Source organism: Setaria viridis, chromosome 9 (genome assembly GCF_005286985.2).
Source record: "Setaria viridis chromosome 9, Setaria_viridis_v4.0, whole genome shotgun sequence".
Lineage (NCBI taxonomy): Eukaryota > Viridiplantae > Streptophyta > Magnoliopsida > Poales > Poaceae > Setaria > Setaria viridis.
The window spans coordinates 6724310-6742764 of NC_048271.2; the positions used below are offsets into that span (position 1 = coordinate 6724310).

An 18455-nucleotide genomic window follows, 5' to 3' on the forward strand; every position below is an offset into this window, starting at 1 on the left:
GGTCAATCCAAAGGACATCACTGTAAACTCAAATTGACCATAACGGGTGACAAAGGCGGTCTTCGGAATGTTGCTCTCCTTGATCTTGAGCTGATGGTACCCCGATCTTAGATCTATCTTGGAGAAATACTTGGCTCCCTTCAGTTGGTCAAACAGGTCATCTATTCTGGGGAGAGGGTACTTGTTCTTGATGGTGACTTCATTCAATGCGCGATAATCCACGCACATCCTCATACTCCCGTCTTTCTTCTTGACAAAAAGCACGGGGGCTCCCCACGGGGATGAGCTGGGCCTGATAAAGCCACTCTGTTGCAACTCTCCCAACTGTTTCTTCAGCTCGGCTAACTCTGAGGCTGCCATTCTATAGGGTCTCTTGGCTATAGGGGAGGTTCCGGGGACGAGGTCAATTACGAACTCTATGTCCCTGTCAGGGGGCATTCCAGGTAGTTCCTCAGGAAAGACGTCCGGGTACTCACTCACTACCGGGACTCCTTCTAAGGCCTTAGTCTCCATGCTGAACACCATGGGGTCTGGACCACTTCCCTTAGTGTGACAGGTCACTTGCACAGCATCTCGATTGGTCAGGTGCACTACCTTATCAGCGCACCCTATATGACCGTCATGTAGGCTCAGCCAGTCCATTCCAAGAATCACATCTATCCCCTTAGACTTAAGTACTACTAGATCCGCTAGAAATTCTACCCCACTTAAATTGATCCTTACCCGAGAACAGCCTAGTCGACACTGAATGTCGGCTCCAGGAGTCCGGGTTAATAGGGGTAACTTTAGTAGTACTGTAGGTATATGATGTTTTTCCACAAAACTTGAGGATATGAAGGAATGTGATGCTCCAGAATCAAAAAGTACTGTTGCCAAGGCTGAGCTGACTAGGAACTCACCGAGTACCACGCCCTGAGCTTCGCGAGCCTCCTGCGCGCCGATGTGGTTGACGCGGGCTCGTCCAAATGACTGCTGGGGTGGCCTCATCTGCTGGCTGTTGTTGTTGCTGGGGTTGCCACTGCTGCGGACTGGCACACGGTTGGCTCCTGACAATGCGGCCCTGGGCCTAGCTACTGAGTTGGACAAGGCTGATGCTGCTGGCTTGTTGGCATAGGGGCAGTTGGCGATGAAATGCCCTGGCTCTCTACAGTTGAAGCATGCCCTACCATTGCTGGTGGCCTGACTGGCGCTGCTCTGTGGGGCCTTGATAGAGTTCTGGCTCCTGAATGGGGCAACAGTCTGATGTGAGCCAGATGCTTGGGACTGGGTCCGATAATGCATGGGAGCTTGGGACCTGGGCAAGGGATGACCGAAGCTCCTTGGCTTCTGGAATCGGTCCTGCTGGTGTGCCTTGTTTTCCAGGAACCGACGCTTGTTGTCTCTCCGCTCTTCTGCCTTGGCCCTCTCGGTCAAGATGGCCATGTTCATCAAGGTGTTGAAGTCGGGGTAGATCTGGGGAGGGAGCAGGGTTCTCAGTTCCGCGTTCAAGCCTTTCTTGAACATGTCCTGCTTCTTCTCGTCCTTGTCCACTTCCTCTGGAGCATAACGGGCCAGCTCCATGAATTGGAAGGTGTACTCCTCCACAGATCGGTTGCCCTGGCGGAGTTCACGGAACTCATCCGCCTTGCGCTTCATGGTGGCGGCGGGGATATGGTAGCGACGGAATTCCGTCACAAACTCATCCCAGGTGATAGTGGAGGCGTCCTGGGCGGCAGAGCAGTAGTTCTCCCACCAAGCTAAGGCAGTTCCAGTGAGCTGGTGGGCAGCCAAGAGAACTTTGTCCCTGCCCTCACAACCAAATGGCTCCAGTTTCCTCTGGATGACGCGCAGCCAGTCATCTGCGTCCAGAGGGTTGACAGACCCGCCAAAAGTGGGTGGCTTGGTCCGGAGGAAGTCTGTCAACTTCTCATTCATGTTCTGCCCGCGGGGCATCTGGCGAGTAACGGCGTTGGCTAGAGCTTCCAGCAGAAGGGTCTGGTTGTTCATCACTTGAACCAGATCGATAACCGGTGGGGGCGGTGGCTGCTGTGTTCCCACTTGGCTTTATCCCCTTCCTTCTAGCTGGCTCACTTCCTGCTCCTCAGGAAGTACTGCCGGGGGCGGCTCCTGCCTTTCTGGCTGCCTCTCTGCACTGGGTTGAGGCATGGGCCTGACTTGGGGAAGTCCTGGTGGCACGCTTGGGCGGCATCTGCAGATTGAGTGAGATCTTTATGAGAGCGTGATTTGGATTTTAGTGATCTTTAAAGTGGTTAATTCGTATTTTCGGAGAGACAGAATCCACCTCCTGTCGACAAACACACAGACTAACAAGCAACAAACACAAGCGATTTTATTTATTTTGCCACGGGGGGGTACAACACTGCCGGGGTAAGGCCAAAACACGCACTACACGACCGATTACAACAACACAACTGGAGGGGTACAACTCTAGACTACGGACCATGATGGCTTCATTCCTTGGGTAATCCTAGCTAGGCACACTACTCGCGGGGCGAGTCTTCTCCCTGGACTGAGTGATCTTCTAATGGAATGAGAAGGGATGGCTCATCGTCCTTGTTCCATGCTTCGCACTCGAGAGGGAAATCTGCGGCTTCTCCCACCGTGAGATCAATGCCCCTTCTGGAAGTATCGGGAAAAGGGACAACTGATGAGGTTGGGGCACCATGGTACTTGTAGTGCTCGAGAGCGAGAGGATTTCCTTCAGTGCCAGGAGGCCCTTCGGCTTCCGGGGTGACCATCCATCTTTTAGTAATTCCACTGAGATGCGCCTCCTTGAGCTCTCGGAGGTGCTGACTCTGAGCTCGCTTAAGGGCTTCCATGGCTGCACTTTCTGCACTTCGAGCAGCTGCTACTTGTGCCCTCGATTCCCTTAGCATTGCTTGAAGCATCCTTATGTGAATCTCTGCCCTCTCGATATGACGGACCTGTTGCCTCAGCTTCACAGCTTGCTGATCATAGAGTCTATCCAAGCTGACAAGGTAGGCGGCCATGTGATATATGGTGGCGTCCTCTTCGCGCCGTCCATGTTCATCCAAGGCTCTCATTCGGGCTCTCCAACCCGGATGGTCCTTTTCGGCGGGCGGAAAGTACCTCATGGATGTGGGCTCAAGGTGCATCTCGTACATCTGGCATAGGTAACCGAGAGCTTTGCGAGCTGCTACTGGGTAGGTGTCTCGGTGTCGGAATCCCATAGCTGACACTTGGAGTGGCTCGATGTTGGGGTAGCGAGCACTCCTCCCAATGTGGATGATTACTTCACACTGAGGAATACCGTAGCGCTCGTATTCCCTGCTGGAACACTCCGGGGGCTCTCGGATACCAAGGCGCTTCAAGCATACCAGTAGTAGCTTGGGAAAACCTGGTTCCTCCGTGCAACGGCTGTGAGTCCACAATCCTTCCTCGGCCATCTGGAAAAGATCCGGGGCACAAATTAGTTTTACAATAGAGCAAAGGTAGGAAGAAATTTTGTAATTCTTTTGTTTTGGTCAAAAAGGGCTAATCCGGTCCTAAGGTCGCGTCCTACAGCCAACGACGGCTCTGATACCACCTGAAGCGTCCCCACATAAGTAGAGCCTAAATGTGATACAAATATCAGTCCCAGGAGGCTGATAGCACATTTATTCGACAGATAATTCAGTTACCGTACAACTCCCGAGGGAGTGGGCGTGAAAGCCACGCAGCGATAAACAGTAAATAAATAACGGCGGCTAACCAAGCGACTGCCAGAAGACAGCACTCGGGACTACACGGCAGCAGCAGCATCTTGGGCAGGCCAACACCACAGGCAGCGTCGGGTGCGGACACAACCTCTACTCGAGGTCCTCGGCGACGAAATCGGGGTCTTCCTCTGTAGCAATGAAGCAAGGGTGAGTACTATCGTACTCAACAAGTCCAACCCCATCCACGGAGGGGATACAAGCGAGTTTATGCACAAGTATAACAAGGATAGGCTAGAGTTCATTTGCGGAAAAGCTAGATTTTAACACATGCAGGGGATCGTTTTCGAAAGGGTTTTTGTAAAGTTTTCCTTTACTAATCGAAACATTGAGTGGGGTGGATCCTACACAAAGGACCCAAGTTTTTAACGCTATCGGACTCCCCGTCCGTCATAGCGCACGGCACAACTGCCGGACTCTTCTGAAATTCCACACACACACACACACACATGACATTCTTGCCCAAACACTAGTTATGTGACCAAGCCGTAACTCGTCCAATGCCATGGACACGGCTACCCGGATAGGTTTTAACTCTGCAGAGGGTGTACACTTTTCCCACAAGTAGGGTACCGTAGCACGACCACCTTGGTGACGGTACGGATCCTATCAAAGCCATTACCCACCTTAGCTAAGACTGGCTAGTTCTCGCGGAAACACCCAAGGGGTTCACGTCTCGTCCATGAGACCGTAACCGGGACTTAAGTCACCAAGATCTTACTCCTTTTCCATGGGTTTCCGTTGCTCACCAGCACCCCTGAGGACTAACAGTCCCGCTAGTGGGATTTATGCTAAGCCGTTGCCCATACAACGGTCGAGTGGTTGCACGATAGTGGAATTAGGCAAGATGACACATTAACTCGGTCCTTAATCATGACAAGATGGATATCTCCCGACATTGCTCAACCACCAAGGTACGAGCACAACAACAGGGCATCCCACACAAGGAACACCCATCCATCCCGTCTACACATCCTCTTTTCCCGAACCCAAAAGCCATTTCTCTTACTTGGACACACACGCACATATATTTTCCGGATACACCATTGTAATAATGATTGCATTTGAGTAACAAATTCCTAAGCGTTCTAGCAGTGGTTATCATCTAAACAGAGCGAGTCATATTTAGAGATAAGCATAGGACAACAAGGAATGTTCATAACAATCAAGGGGTAGCTATCCAACCATGTCTTGCGATGAAATAATATGCATTTTGTAAAACAGGCCAATAGGTTGTGTTTGAAAAACTAGGTATTAAGTATGCATCAAAGGGTGAGATTGGACTTGCCGTCTTCAAAGCCTTCCGGGAGTTTCAGCTCGCGGTACTGGTCCTCGGGCTCGGGCTCGCGGTCAAACTCCTCCTCGGGCTCCTCCTCGGGCAATCCGCGATCTACGGCACACACAAACAGACACACAAATAAATAAAAAGGAAACGGTTTTTAACCGTGAGCTCCGGACAGGAAACGTGAACGAAAAATAGGTAGGAAGATTATTTCTGGGAGATTTGGGTATGGATCGGCGAAAGTACCCCAGAGGATGAGGTGGTGAAATTTGGGATTAATTGGAGGGAGTTTGGCGCATGAAATGACGGGTTAAACGCGGGTTAGGGGCTTAAACGGAGGTTTAAGGCTGATTTATAATAAATCAGGGACCTGTTTGCAATTATTTTCGGAGGTGGAGGGGCCTATGTGTAATTTGGGGAAACTTGGGGGTTAGATCGGAATTCTTAGAGTTTTGGCTCCTTCTTCTTCCAGGAACCAGAGGAAGAGGGAGGGAGGGAAGTGGCCGGCGGCGGCCGGCCGGCGGGGCTGCGCCGGCGGCGGCCGAGGGCCGGGGCGGCGGAGGATGGGGTGGAGGCCCCATTTTGCCTCACCTCGGCAGCGTCGTCGAAGGAGGGGGGGCAGGGGCGCCGGCGCCCGTGGGCGGTGGTGGCGGCAGGGAGGCGGCGGCGGCTTTGGCAACGGGCGGCGCGAGGGGTGGCGGTGGTGAGCTGGGGGAGATGGGGCGGCGAGGAAAGCCGGCCGTGCCCCTATTTATAGGCCAACGAGGGGGGGTGGTGATGACCGGCGGTAGGGGCCGGATTACGGGCCGGCGGCGTGAGCTCGGCGGCCACGGCACCGTGGCGTGCTGGGCGGGAGGTAGGGGCCGGCAGGGCGGCGGCGTGGCGCGGGGCCGAGGCTGCCGGCGCGGGAGGGCGACGTGCGGGTTGGAGCGCCCGGCGTCGGGTCGTGGCACAGCGGCAGGGAGCCGGGGGTAGGGGCCGGCAGGCGCGGCGCGCCGTCCGAGGAGGCCGGCACGTCCGGCGGGACCGGCCGGCGGCGGGTCCCAGGCGAGCGGCGGGCCGGGCCGGCCGCCGGTATGGCGCCAGGGAATGGGGGGCGCCGGAGTAATGAGCTGGGGCCGGTGGTTCGGGCGCCAGGAAGAGGAAGAGGAAGAGAGAGAAGAAGGGAGGAAGAAGAAAGAAGAAAGAGGAAGAAAGAAGAAGGGAAAAGAAAAGGAGGAAAGGGGGGAAAAGAGAAAGGGAAAGGGAGAGACCGGCGGCATTCGCGGCACGCGGTCGGGGCACGCGCACGGTGTCTGACAACGGCACGCGGCGAGATTTTCGGGCACGGGTAAAAGGGATAGGTGGGGGTCGGCATGGGTACCGGGACGGCGAAATCGCCGGGGAGATTTCTGATTTCCAGGAGCTCGGCGGTAAAAAGGTTTTAAAGACAGTTTTTAACGGATGAATTTAGTTAGTGATTTTTGCGGGCGTTACAGAAAGTACTTTGATAAATTTGTTGATTATTTTACAGGCATTTCATATCCCTAATGGTTAAAGTCGTATCAAATGATTTGAGCTTACGAGAAAATAAACTAAATTAATTTTGTAGCATAGGGTGCAATGTCATCTATCAGCCTGCAAATTTTGAATTTAAAACACATCTTCTAGAGGGGGGGGGGCAAATTTTCATTAGAGGGGTGATTATCTCATTTGAAAAGTTTTGAGGAGTAAATCAATTATCTTTCGTATACTTATAATAATTGTTAAGGGTTAGATCCGTTCAGGTGAATTGTTCATAATAGTAGAATGGACTTTTTTTCTTAATATCTCCAATGACGTTAGAGAACTACCAAGGTTAGTAGGATCCTGACATGGATTGTAGGATGATTCCATGAAATCTATGTGATAGGATCCATACGTGGGTCTTATGATTTTTATAAAATCGTGACCATATACCCAGGATCTCGTGGGGATCGATAGGATCATACATATAAGATCATGACCCGGGCAATAAACTTTATCAAACATTTAAACATGGTAAGATAAACATCCAGTATAATTTCATATGCCGTTATATGATAAAATGACGTTATTGTTAATATTATGAGACACGCAGAATGTTTGAACTATCAAACTTTTGGACATGACCAAAATTTGGTTTGGCTTGCTGGGGCCATGACCAAAATTTGGTTCTACCCCTACAATCTGATGCTACAGTTTGATGATTGTGTAAAAGAAAAGGAAGAAAATCGTACAATAGGACCATTAGTGTAACGTGACATAAAAGCTCGGATTAATTCCTTCCACGAACCATCAATCTGTAACATGAACTCGCTGGTTTCACCTGCAATTAGTTTCCTCAGCTTCAGCTTTTGTTGGCAGGTTTTGGTTTGGCACAAGAGCGGTGACAGTTCGATTCCCCTCTCAGTTGCAAGCTCGTAATAAGCTCAGTACCCGGCTCAGCAGCTCTTTTTAGTGGGGTTCAGCATTTTGATTGTCCGCATAGCTCTATAAACATCATAGTTACAACTCGTACATCCAAATGACTAATTATTTACCCGAGTACAAATATCATGACCCATGATCCTGGGATCCAAAGATCAAGTTCAAGCAACACCTCGATGATACAGAGCTGGATAAAGACGAACAAAGAGCAACAGCAATCACATCGGAAATAACATCTGACCAGCTCAAGGAAGTAAATAAATTGAACATGCTACGCTGTTGCTACGCAGTTCATTAGTCATAAGAAGTTCATCAAATGACTCAACGCGCAATATTTTCCCAGCCTCAGCTGTTCCAAGGGCAACCACAAGAACGTTTGCACCCTGCAGATGCGTTGCAGCATCTTAACAGACTCGAACTCTAATGCAGAGGTTTATCCTTGGATCACTTCTTTTGCTTCTTCCCTGGCTTCCGTTTCATAATTTCGTCAATATACAATACCCCCTTTCCCTTGTACACTTCTGGAGGTTTACAGCTACGAACTGCGCCAGCGAATTGGTGCACCCTATCCTTGTCGATACCAGTACAGCAGATTATGTTGGGCTTAAAGCAGAAGACGCGCACGGCGGGTGGAGCAGTGAACTGAACCTCGTGGCTGTAACCCAGCTTCAGAAATAACTCACGGCCTTCGTGCTCAGACCTTGCTTTGAAGCCTACTCCAGCAAGCTTCAGGAACCGGGAAAACTTGGCCTCCATAGCAAGGGAAGATAGATTATGTCCAACAGGGAACTATCTTGTGCCTGGTTAACTTCACAAGAGAAGGATTGGAGTTTCATCAGAGAAAATGTTCATGAACATAACAGAACGAGGCAAAAGCTTCAAATCGTTAAATCGCCCTTCCATGCTGTCACATATGGCTACAAAGCACCAGATGTATTTCTGATGTACGACGGGATGCCCCCGAGCAAGTTTATATAGGGCAAAAATCTATAAATTGATGATGGCTACTCAAATTCGTTGTAGATAGTCAGCAATAAAAATACTGCTTGTTGCCTTGGCTGAAGGACTATAAACATGCATGTAACTAGTATTGAGATGGAAAGAATATTATACTCTTTCGTATGAGTCATCTCAGTGTACTTCAACCAATTTTAGATGGCGTGTAGCCATGTACTATAAGACCATCCAATGATCTCTTCTCACAAATTCCATGACTCGTACTGAGATGCTGAAGAATGAGAAGAGCAACTGTGAACTCGAAGCGCTACTTGTTTCCATAACTACAGAAGATGCAAAATCGAGGGCAAGTAGAATTCACGAAGTCACAAGGACATAAATATATTATCCCAAACAGTAAGGAACAGAGCATTTCATGCTAGACACAAAGTAGCAGTACAGACTGGATCAAGCATTATGGGCCCACCAGCTTCACAAATACAACCAGAGAACGTACTAAAAATAAGAACCTCTAGAATTTAATCATGTCAGCATTCCAACACATGAAATTAAAAAGCGCCCGCCAGCAGCCACCGATAGGACCGAAACGAATAAAACAGTAGTAGATCACAATTAGAAGTGCCTGCATTTAGGCATGAGCCATCCATGGTGGCGATTGGCAAGATCACCAACTTGAACAAGACATTACTACTCTGGATGAGTTTCTGGAAATGGTACTAATCTAGAATCATTCAACAAATGCACTTCGTATAAGATTAAAAAACAGCCCAGTTCTTTTGATTTATGATTCAACAAGCTTTACAATGTTACTATTAGCCAGAAACATCATCGCCAGATTAAAGAAGAGATCTACCATAACTCTCTTACACAAGATAGAACGCCCTAATTCAGTAGAACCTGAAAAGATTTTGACGACAAAAATGCACTGGCATCTGGGTCCCAAATTCCCAGGTGTCAACTGAAATCAATCTTGAGCGCATTGGAGATCTACATCCAATCCTAATAGAACCAAAAACTCACTCTTACACATCCAAAGCAAGCTATGGTTCCTTACCAACCAGAAGAGAAAGCAATCCCAGTCCAGAATCTCCAGATGGACCTCCACTCCGCGCCGATCCTTTACCGACAGAGGCGAGCGGCGGCGGGCGGAGATGGACGTCGACGACGACTACGAGGAAGGATGGATGGCGCGCGGAATGAGGAGGGCTGAAGGCCGCTTCGGCGGTGGCGTAGGCTCTGGCCCGAGGGATGATGCTTTGAGGCCCAGTATGGCAAGGGCCGGGCTTGATTTCGGCCCGGCACGACGTAGTTACAACCACGAAGCCCGAAAGATAAAAACGTTTTACAGTATTTCGGAGGAAATTTCTCTCTCATCAGAAAACAGGAGACGATGTTTTTTTTTTTCCACTTCTCAAATTCAATATGATTATGTTTCACCGACAAAAACATGCGTACGAATATCGGCATGCGAACCGTGAGGTAAATGTACCTCAATTTTTTTTTCCTTCAAGTGCTGTAGCACAGAATTGCCAATCCGAAAACGTCCTCTCAGTAATTCGCCGAGAGAGAAGAAAAGTGTGCACAGCGAGCTAAAAAACTACAGGATATCTTTGACATGATGCTCGCTCACATCTAATACCTCGACAGCTCCTTGTTGCAAACCGATCCACTATGCTTCTGCTTCCAGTGATTCTCGAATAAGCTTCTCTGTGAGCTCTCTTGGAAGACCTCGAACGCTATCCGCCGTACCGACCTGGGCAATCAATCAGGAAATTACAAAGAGGACAGAACAAAGGACCGAATTCACTGTTGTTCTGCATCTGCAAAATAAGCACGGTGTGCTCTTTTTTTTTTGTGAGATACAAAATATGAGCAATTGCTCACCAATTCTTTGATGAATGGCAGCACTGACGGATGTGTCAGCTTAAGCCCTCCGGCGACGCAGGTCATGTCGCCTTGATTAACCTGAATGAAGATGCCATTACATAGACGCTCATCTCAAACTAAACAGTTTGTTCATAGATTGCAAGTTTGCAATTTAAGGGTGTCGAGGCTCACCACTTTGTCGATGAAATCGTCCGGTATGTGCTGAAACTTGATCTGCAGGATAAAACAAGATGCCAATGTAATTTGCAGAACAAGGATCTTGACATTTCAGTTTTGAGAAGATATTGGCATCTCTTTACCTCCGGTATGTCCCATCCTCCTCTCGTAGCCCCAGTGCTCAGGTTGCTCACAAGAACAAAGTTCACCGCAAATGCTCGATCACCCGAATAGCCTGTCAGACAGAATGAAGAAGATGCATAACACTTGCCCCTCTGGCATTTCTTTTTAGTCATGGCATATCTGACGGTCACAACTCACAAGGAGGGAGAACCTCTCACCCTTAATAAATTCCCTAGCTTCTTCTGCACTCCGTGGCCTTTCCCGTATCATCCCTTTGCTCACCATGACCTTTACCCGCGTGCAAAATCAGTCAAATGGCTTATACGGTGTTCAAATCCACAAACAGAACCCACCAAAGGCTGAACCTGAAAGTTCATACCTGGTCAGAGGTTATCAGAAGGGCAGTCTGGTCTCTGCCTGGAGCACAGTCGCCATGGAGCTTCAGCTTGATGGCCTCGGCCTGCAGTTGAACAAACAGTTCAGATTGTGCTACTGAACTCAAACAAAGCCAGTAAGAACACTAACCCAGGGATGGTTTATCAAGTCCATTTCAGCAACAAGCTCTCAAACTACTATCCCCGTAAGCAGTAACAGCTAGTTTTTGGTATGAAATATACACAGCAATAGACCTTGGCTTCAGCCAGTGCTTTGACCAGCTCCTCTGGCTTGTCCTTCCTGATGGCCTTCTCGTCGATGCCAGCACTCTGATGACAACAGAGAAAATCAGACATAAGCAGCCGGTAAATGAATAGGAACTTGGCGACTCAACAATCTGCAGTAGTTTTATCAACCATGACTGTGAACTCGTATCCCATGTCGGCCAAGATCTCGCGGCGCGCCGGCGACGACGATCCAAGTATGACCTTCAGAAATTGATGCAGGAAGCAAGGAGCTCAGAGGAGCTCATAGCCAAATGTCGAGGAAATAACCAGACCAACCCGCATCCCGCACAGACGCTGAGAGACGCACCTTGAAAAGGGAGGGGTTGGTGGAGACGGAAGCCATGTCCATGCTTGGTTCCTGCACGCAGTTGAGGAATGGAGATCGACGACTGCAGAGTGGAGGACAAGAGGATGTTGAAATGGTGGTGTTGCTTCCTTGATCGCCAAGGCATGTCGATGTCGTGAATCGTGATCGCTAGCACTAAAATATCCCAAGAGAGGATTCAGAGGTAGGCAGAGGAGTAGCTGATGAGCACCGTTGACTCTAGTGCGTTTTGGGTCTGGTTTGGTTTCTCCTGTTTATTTTTAGCACCCGTCACATCAAATATTTAGATACTAATTAGAAGTATTAAACGTAGACTATTTACAAAACCCATTACATAAGTGGAGGCTAAACGGCGAGACGAATCTATTAAGCCTAGCTGAAACCAAAAAGCACTTTAAGAGGTGCTTCCTTCTAGGAAAAGATCTTGTTACGGTTAAAGATAATGACAGAAAGTTGCTAAAAATAAATGTCAGAGATAATAGGAAGCATCAAACACACACAAATTCTGTTAAACCGAGTCAAACCTGAATTAACTTGATTACAACATCAGAAACCAGTATAGGCACCGATATTTCAATCCCAAACTTGCACTCCTATCGTCTAAAATCTGTTTTATGACATGCTTGTACTCATAAAGCAAACTTTGGAGAATGAAACACTAGAATCCAGTAACCAACAGATAACACAGAGGAACAGATTACCACACCATTACATTCTACTGCGAGACACTGGTCTGAAGAGGCAGAGCACTTTCAACTTCAGCTTCCTTTGCCCCCGCGGCTGATCGCTCTGCAACAACCTTTGACATCCCAAACATCTGCGCAAAACGTGCAAAACAGAATGTTTCAGCATGAAATGTATATGGCAACTGCAGAATGACCAAATGGGAAAATAACCATTTTTTTATTAGAGAAACCCAATTTCAGGGTACTGGTGCAGCCAACCTTCTGAATTGTCTTCTTAAAGCAGGTCTTGTGTTCATCCATGGATGCATGAATGAACTCATCGATGTGGTCTTTCAGATCTTCGAGGAAGGTAACATCATCATCGGTTTTCTTCTTCCTGCATGAAGCCATGGCAGGGTTTTTTGGAACAGATGGGGCTGAAGCTTCAGATTGAGCATTGCTTGGATCCATCTTAACACTGAAACAAAAACAAAACAATTTAAATTTTCACATAAGAATTCCAGGGAAAGCACAGTGTACCCGAAATTATCATAACAAGATAAATTGCAGAACGGAATGTTATTTCAAGAACGCATAATGTGACACATTTCTACCCCGAGCATTAACCATAGAGCAATAACACTTTTGATCATACCCAGAAAGAAGCTGAATCTAGAAAGCGATAAGATTGGGAGGGTGCAAGGATAAAATCACAAGGAAACCTTTTCATCTACTCGACGGAGGTTTAGAGATCAGAATTAATGAATATAGCTAACTACTGATAGAGAAAATGCATCAATGGGACCATCAGTTAATATCCTATGCCAGATTGCCAGGTAGGGACTTATAATGCACAAGAGGAAGAAATGGAAGGGAAACAACAGAAAAAATGATTACATCAACTTACGAAACCAACAGAAATCCACATTACCTTCAACGTGTAATATGGCATGGTTGAAGACAATAAAACAGCGAAACACATAAACAGGACGAGACCTATGAAGTTTCAAGCATAATAGAAACGCCAAGGAAAGGTACAAAAGAAGCTTTTAGTGTTATTTGTATAACTGCAAGCCATCAGCCCTCAGGTAATAGCAGAACAGCAAGGTGTAGAATTACAAGGCTAAAAGTAATGGACATGTCCCCAAGTTTCAAACCCATTATCAGTCAAGTAACAGTACCGAGCACAGCATGATCATGTAAGAACAATAAATCAAATCTTAAGGGCAGGGACAATCCAGTGAGCACAGGATAATTGGCTTAAACCAAACACATTTCAGCGCAGAATTAACTGATATGGAAACTCAGCTGCACGTTATGTCCAGGCATCTAACTGCAAGACAATGTTACCGCATGCCCATCCTGCTTCAGAGTTCAGACGGTACCTTCACACTACCTGGTAGGAAGACAAACAGGTACGCTTTCGGCATTTCGCTTCACTAATCCAACAGAGACACAAGCTAGTAGTACGTATGAACCAATCCACTCAAAAGTCAAAACACAAGCAAACGCCGTAACAAATTCGAAGCAATCCTCACAGGTGCTCGCTCTCTCACTAACAGGAGAATTTCGACGAACAGCTAGCGAGCATCCATATGGCAAACAGGCAAAGGCAATCCGAGCTCCAGCACACATTAACAACGTAAGCACCGGTGCTTGCACCGGTCCCACCCAGCTTGCACCCGACGCGATCGCTCCCAATCCGGGAGAGGGGAAAGAAGGCGTGAGATGATCGATTGATACGGCAGGGCGATTTCCACTTACCTTGAGGAGCCTGATGCTCGTGAGCGCTCGAGGACGGTGGTGGGGAGGGGAACAATGGCGAGTTGGCGATTGGAATGGGAGGTGAAGCTGGCAGTCTCTGATCTTCTTGCCTTCTCTCTCTTTCTTGCACGTTGGGAAACAAACGGATTTCGGAACGGCGGCGCAAGGGGGGCGGTGCCTCTGGTTTTCTTTCTTGGAGCGTGGGAAAGAAATATCGTGACCAGTACAGGAAAGGAAAGGGCCAGAAGGATCCAGAGAACTGGGCTGGAACTGTCTAACGGTGTTGGGTTGGGCCAACGTTTATGCTAATGGGCCGATGTATTCAGGCGTCCTCCGCGGCAAGCCGTCGTCCGTGTCCACGATCACCGGCTGACCGGCACGGCGCCGCCGCCGCCAACACCACCCGTGCCCGTGCGATGTAGCTAGCCTGGTGGCGCTGCACAGTGCACAGCAATGCGTCGTGCCGCCGTACGTCGGCCACCTCCAGTCCTCCTCGTGACCGGACATCGTCTCATCGAGATACACCGTAACGCGCTCCTCGCCGCCTGCAGATGGAGGTGCGCGTGCAGAGCCGAAGCGCCGACGTCGACACGGCCACCGGGAAGGAGAGTGCGGGTGAGTCCGGCACGTATGCTGCTTTTTCGGATGATTTGTGGATGTGTCGTGCTAATGTTGCAGACTTGCAGTAGCAGCTGCAACTTGCAACAACATTTTTTTTTTTTTTGGGGGGGGGGGGGGGGGGGGGGGGGGAGGGTCAGACCAGCCATAAAAAAGCATGGGTTGCTGACATTTTTACTTCATGGTGGAAAACGATTGACTGATTGAGCAAAGGAACTGAACATTCTTCCAAGATGTTAAATCATGTTAAGCATGTAAAGGAACTGAACATTCTTACAAGATGTTAAATCATGTTAAGCATGTAAAGGAACTGAACATCCTTTTTGTTAAAAAAAAAGAACCATCCTAATCTCCTACAATTCAAAGGATCAGGATTGCATTTACCCACGAACTAGCAGTTAACTTCCAGAACAAGAACACAGAGCAGAGTGAGAAGTGAAAACACAGCGCGGAGGCGGCATACTCGCCACTGGAATCTAAGGGGGTGTTTGGATAGCAGGTGCTAAATTTTAGCACCTGTCACATCGGATGTTTGAACACTAATTAGGAGTATTAAACATAGTCTAATTACAAAATTAATTGCACAACCCCTAGGCTAAATCGCGAGACGAATATATTAAGCCTAATTAATCCATCATTAGCGAATGGTTACTGTAGCACCACATTGTCAAATCATGGACTAATTAGGCTTAATAGATTCATCTCGCGATTTAGCCTAGGGGTTGTGCAATTAGTTTTGTAATTAGGCTATGTTTAATACTCCTAATTAGTGTCCAAACATCCGATGTGACATGTGCTAAAATTTAGCACATGCCTCCAAACACCCCCTAAAGATCATAACACAGCATCAACAGAAAAGTAAGCAACAATACCAAATAAGCACAAATGGGAGCAACAATACCAAATAAGCACAAATGGGCTCAGTAACCATTCCATTCCAGGCAGATTAAGGTTCATATTTTAAGAACGTGATGCAGAAACACATAGTTTTCATGACAAGTTACTGGACCAACGATGCCCACACCACTACTTCGAACAGCTAGCAAGACATACTATGATACTAGTTTCTGAGGAGACCAACAAAGTCTCAAGTTTTCGCCACCGTAGAACACCTCCAAAATCATTTACATTTGTTTTCCCAAAGACGATCAGAACCCCTTCAGTGAGTCTCAACTGCTGCCGGCTTCACCACCTCTGGAGTCTTATCCTTGACCACAGGCTCGACCTTCTGCTTGCCGAACACCTGCAACATGTCACAAGCAGCAAGAGATTAGCCCCAAAGCACATCATTATCAGGAACAACAAACAAGCACAGATGCAATCAATATGTATTAGAGATGCATCATAAACAGAACAAATTAGCCGCTGAGATCCAAGCCACAAGTCTGAAAGACCCTAAAACCACATCATAATCTGGAACAAGCGCAATTGCAATCTATATCTATTAGAGATGCATCATAAACAGGGAAAATTAAATATTGAGATCCAAGCCACAAGTCTGAAACAGCTTAAAGCACATCATGATCAGGAATCAGCATAATGCGAACCATGTCTATTCAAAATGCATCATAAGCACTAACAGATTAGCTAATCCAAGCCACAAGTCTGAAAGAGTAAAGCACGAACTCAGTTAGATTACTGCCGTGGGATCAGTACCCTATGACCAATTCAGTTCACAAACAAAAGAAACGAGTTGCAGCAGAGATGCAATTACACAGTGAGGAGGAAAAGCATCCATGGTTAGCTATGGCACCAGTACTCTCTGATCAATTGCATTCACAAACAAGAGAAATGAGTTGCTGCAGTGATGTAATTATACGGTAAGGAGCAAAATCATCCATGGTTGGAGACTTAGTATTGGACCATGCTAGGCAGGGCAGGGAAATCTTGCATGCCAAGGTTCAGAATCAATCAGCAGGAAAAAATCAGACATGAAGGACCCCATAGATTATCACAAAATAACCAGGAAATTAGCATCACCAGCCAAGAATTACCTCCAGAATCCACATGCTTCCACTAGTGAAAAAATGTGCAAAATTAATCTCACTAAATTGCTGCTACACTAGTGCACGAGATGGATTCCAACAGCATAACAGGAACTTAACGCCCAGGCTTGCAAAACAGTCCACAGTACTGATTTGAACACCCATACATGCTAAATCCCCTATTCCCCATGACCCCATGATCTGTTCACGCTTTAGAGAAAACAGGGAAAAGAAAATCTACCATCACCATCCAACAATTTCAGACCACGTGCCAGAAAACAATCTAAAACTTCGCTGCTACATTTCTACCTGAGATGGATTCCAACAGAATATCCTCACCATGTTTGCTAAAAATACAGAAGGGTTTGAACACCAGAGCACATGTTAAATCTCCTATTCCCCATTATCCATTCACGATTAAGAGAAAACGGGGGAAAATAAAGACAATCATCAGGACGCGACAATTTCTGATCGCGTGAGCACACGACGATTCCCTGATCACTTACGGAAAATAACATTGCTAATTGGTCCCATGCTGGTAACTAGTGATGGATTCTAACCCAACGAACGAGAAACCCCATTCGAGCAGAAAAGACAGCCCAAAAACAAAGACTAGCATAACCAACACGCGATTCCTGATCACAAGACTAATTAAGCACCTACAGGGCTACATCCACTACACGCATACAGATGTTTTCTCGCAACCAGGCAAGCAGAACAAGGAATATTCCAGAACGCGCAAGTAGTACACCATCAAACAGCTACGAACCAGACGAACTCGCCAAGCAGAGAAATCACACGCGCACATCACCGAACGGGAATATCAGAGAAGAGGAGAAGGGGTGGGGGGCAAGCGACGTTACCGAGCTGCACTTCTGGGAGAAGTAGTTCTTGACGCAGATCCAGTGCTTCTGCGCGGGCATCGCCTTGAACTGGTTGAAGTAGTCCTTGGCGCTCTCCAGGAACGTCGCCTCCTCCCCCACCGTCTTCTTGTAGCACTTCTCCCGCGCCTCGGGCTCCTTCTCCGGCGCCGTCAGGGTCGGCGTCGCGGTCAGGGTCGGCGTCGCCTCCTCCGGCGCTGCCACCGCCTCCTCCTTCACGCCGACCTCCTTCTCCATCGCGACCCCAGCAGCAAGCGAAGGCACTCGGACGGAAGGACGGAAACCCCGAGGAGAGGAGATGGAGAGGCTAGTGGTGGATGGAGGAACAGAGCCAAGAGGATGGGAAGCTTTCGTTGTCCTTGGCAATGGTGCCGGCCTGCCGGGGCGTCAGCTTTATAGGCGGAGGGGCCCCGGGGCGTTTCCTTGCGTTTCCTTGGAAGGGAAGATGGCAGCGCAGGGGAGGGGCAAAAGGCGTGGGTTCACGGAGAGGGGAGAGACGAGGTAGAGGGGAGGGGCAAAAGGCGTGAGTCTCTCTGACACGTGGGATAAAAATGCTCCGGTTGTTGCGGCGTGCAGGTTCGAGTTCGACACCAGACACTGAGTTGTGGGTCCGGGTCCATGCTCCGGGCCCGGGCGCTCGCCGAGAGCCCAGCCTGCGTTTCATTTCTTCCTCTTTCTTTCTTGGGCAAGAATCCGCAGAGCCAGGAGACTCACGCCGGCTGGTGTGGTGGGAGTGGGACCGGGAGGATTCTGCATGCATTGTCGTTTTCCGGCTCGGCGGAGACCCTTCGTACGCGGGAGGAAGGGGAGGCGGCCGGGGGAGGCAGGGGCGGCGGGAGAGAGAGGGGAGGCTGGGAGCGGCGTGAGGGAGAAGGGAGAGGGCGCGTGAGGGAGAGAGGGGGGCCCGAGAGAGGGAGAGTCTCCAACTCGGAAATGGGGGAGGGGGCGCTGGCAGCGGCGGACGTCCTCCAGTCACCGACGTTTGCGAGGTCTTCTCCCAAGGTGAC

General features: G+C 48.6%; 4 protein-coding genes across 5 annotated transcripts; all 4 read right to left on the minus strand.

The window, feature by feature from the left end:
- Positions 1-7513: 7513 nt before the first annotated feature.
- LOC140221416 (large ribosomal subunit protein uL6m-like) lies at positions 7514-9688 on the minus strand. Its single transcript, XM_072291007.1, has 2 exons — positions 9437-9688; positions 7514-8233 (listed from the first exon to the last, which is right to left on the minus strand). The coding sequence occupies exon 2, from the start codon at positions 8179-8181 to the stop codon at positions 7870-7872; it is 312 nt and encodes a 103-aa protein (XP_072147108.1). The 5' UTR covers positions 8182-8233; positions 9437-9688; the 3' UTR covers positions 7514-7869.
- Positions 9689-9834: 146 nt separating this feature from the next.
- LOC117835547 (uncharacterized) lies at positions 9835-11819 on the minus strand. 2 transcript variants are annotated; one of them, XM_034714903.2, is made up of 9 exons: positions 11518-11812; positions 11340-11411; positions 11178-11252; positions 10928-11008; positions 10767-10836; positions 10569-10660; positions 10441-10482; positions 10267-10347; positions 9835-10135 (listed from the first exon to the last, which is right to left on the minus strand). In XM_034714903.2, exons 1-9 carry the CDS (start codon positions 11557-11559, stop codon positions 10052-10054), a joined length of 639 nt encoding a protein of 212 aa, XP_034570794.1. In that variant the 5' UTR covers positions 11560-11812; the 3' UTR covers positions 9835-10051. The 2 variants fall into 2 exon arrangements, with proteins under 2 accessions (XP_034570794.1, XP_034570795.1); XM_034714904.2 differs by lacking the exon at positions 11340-11411 and having other exon boundaries at positions 11518-11819.
- Positions 11820-12019: 200 nt separating this feature from the next.
- LOC117835548 (uncharacterized) lies at positions 12020-14164 on the minus strand. The gene is made up of 3 exons (XM_034714905.2): positions 13965-14164; positions 12480-12678; positions 12020-12352 (listed from the first exon to the last, which is right to left on the minus strand). The coding sequence occupies exons 2-3, from the start codon at positions 12669-12671 to the stop codon at positions 12251-12253; spliced, it is 294 nt and encodes a 97-aa protein (XP_034570796.1). The 5' UTR covers positions 12672-12678; positions 13965-14164; the 3' UTR covers positions 12020-12250.
- Positions 14165-15487: 1323 nt separating this feature from the next.
- LOC117836426 (uncharacterized) lies at positions 15488-17957 on the minus strand. Its single transcript, XM_034715849.2, has 2 exons — positions 17431-17957; positions 15488-15825 (listed from the first exon to the last, which is right to left on the minus strand). The coding sequence occupies exons 1-2, from the start codon at positions 17683-17685 to the stop codon at positions 15742-15744; spliced, it is 339 nt and encodes a 112-aa protein (XP_034571740.1). The 5' UTR covers positions 17686-17957; the 3' UTR covers positions 15488-15741.
- Between the last annotated feature and the right edge of the window lie 498 nt (positions 17958-18455).

Bases quoted from the DNA above. Each gene is read 5' to 3' on its own strand.
- LOC140221416 (XM_072291007.1), bottom strand. From the start codon at position 8,181: ATGGAGGCCAAGTTTTCCCGGTTCCTGAAGCTTGCTGGAGTAGGCTTC.
- LOC117835547 (XM_034714903.2), bottom strand. From the start codon at position 11,559: ATGGACATGGCTTCCGTCTCCACCAACCCCTCCCTTTTCAAG. The intron at 11,253-11,339 runs GTTGATAAAACT...TGTTGTCATCAG, and splicing joins GATACGAGTTCACAGTCATG to AGTGCTGGCATCGACGAGAA. The intron at 11,009-11,177 runs GTCTATTGCTGT...GTTCAACTGCAG, and splicing joins AAGCACTGGCTGAAGCCAAG to GCCGAGGCCATCAAGCTGAA.
- LOC117835548 (XM_034714905.2), bottom strand. From the start codon at position 12,671: ATGGATCCAAGCAATGCTCAATCTGAAGCTTCAGCCCCATCTGTTCCA. The intron at 12,353-12,479 runs GTTGGCTGCACC...CGTTTTGCGCAG, and splicing joins TTAAGAAGACAATTCAGAAG to ATGTTTGGGATGTCAAAGGT.
- LOC117836426 (XM_034715849.2), bottom strand. From the start codon at position 17,685: ATGGAGAAGGAGGTCGGCGTGAAGGAGGAGGCGGTGGCAGCGCCGGAG. The intron at 15,826-17,430 runs GTAACGTCGCTT...GACATGTTGCAG, and splicing joins TCTCCCAGAAGTGCAGCTCG to GTGTTCGGCAAGCAGAAGGT.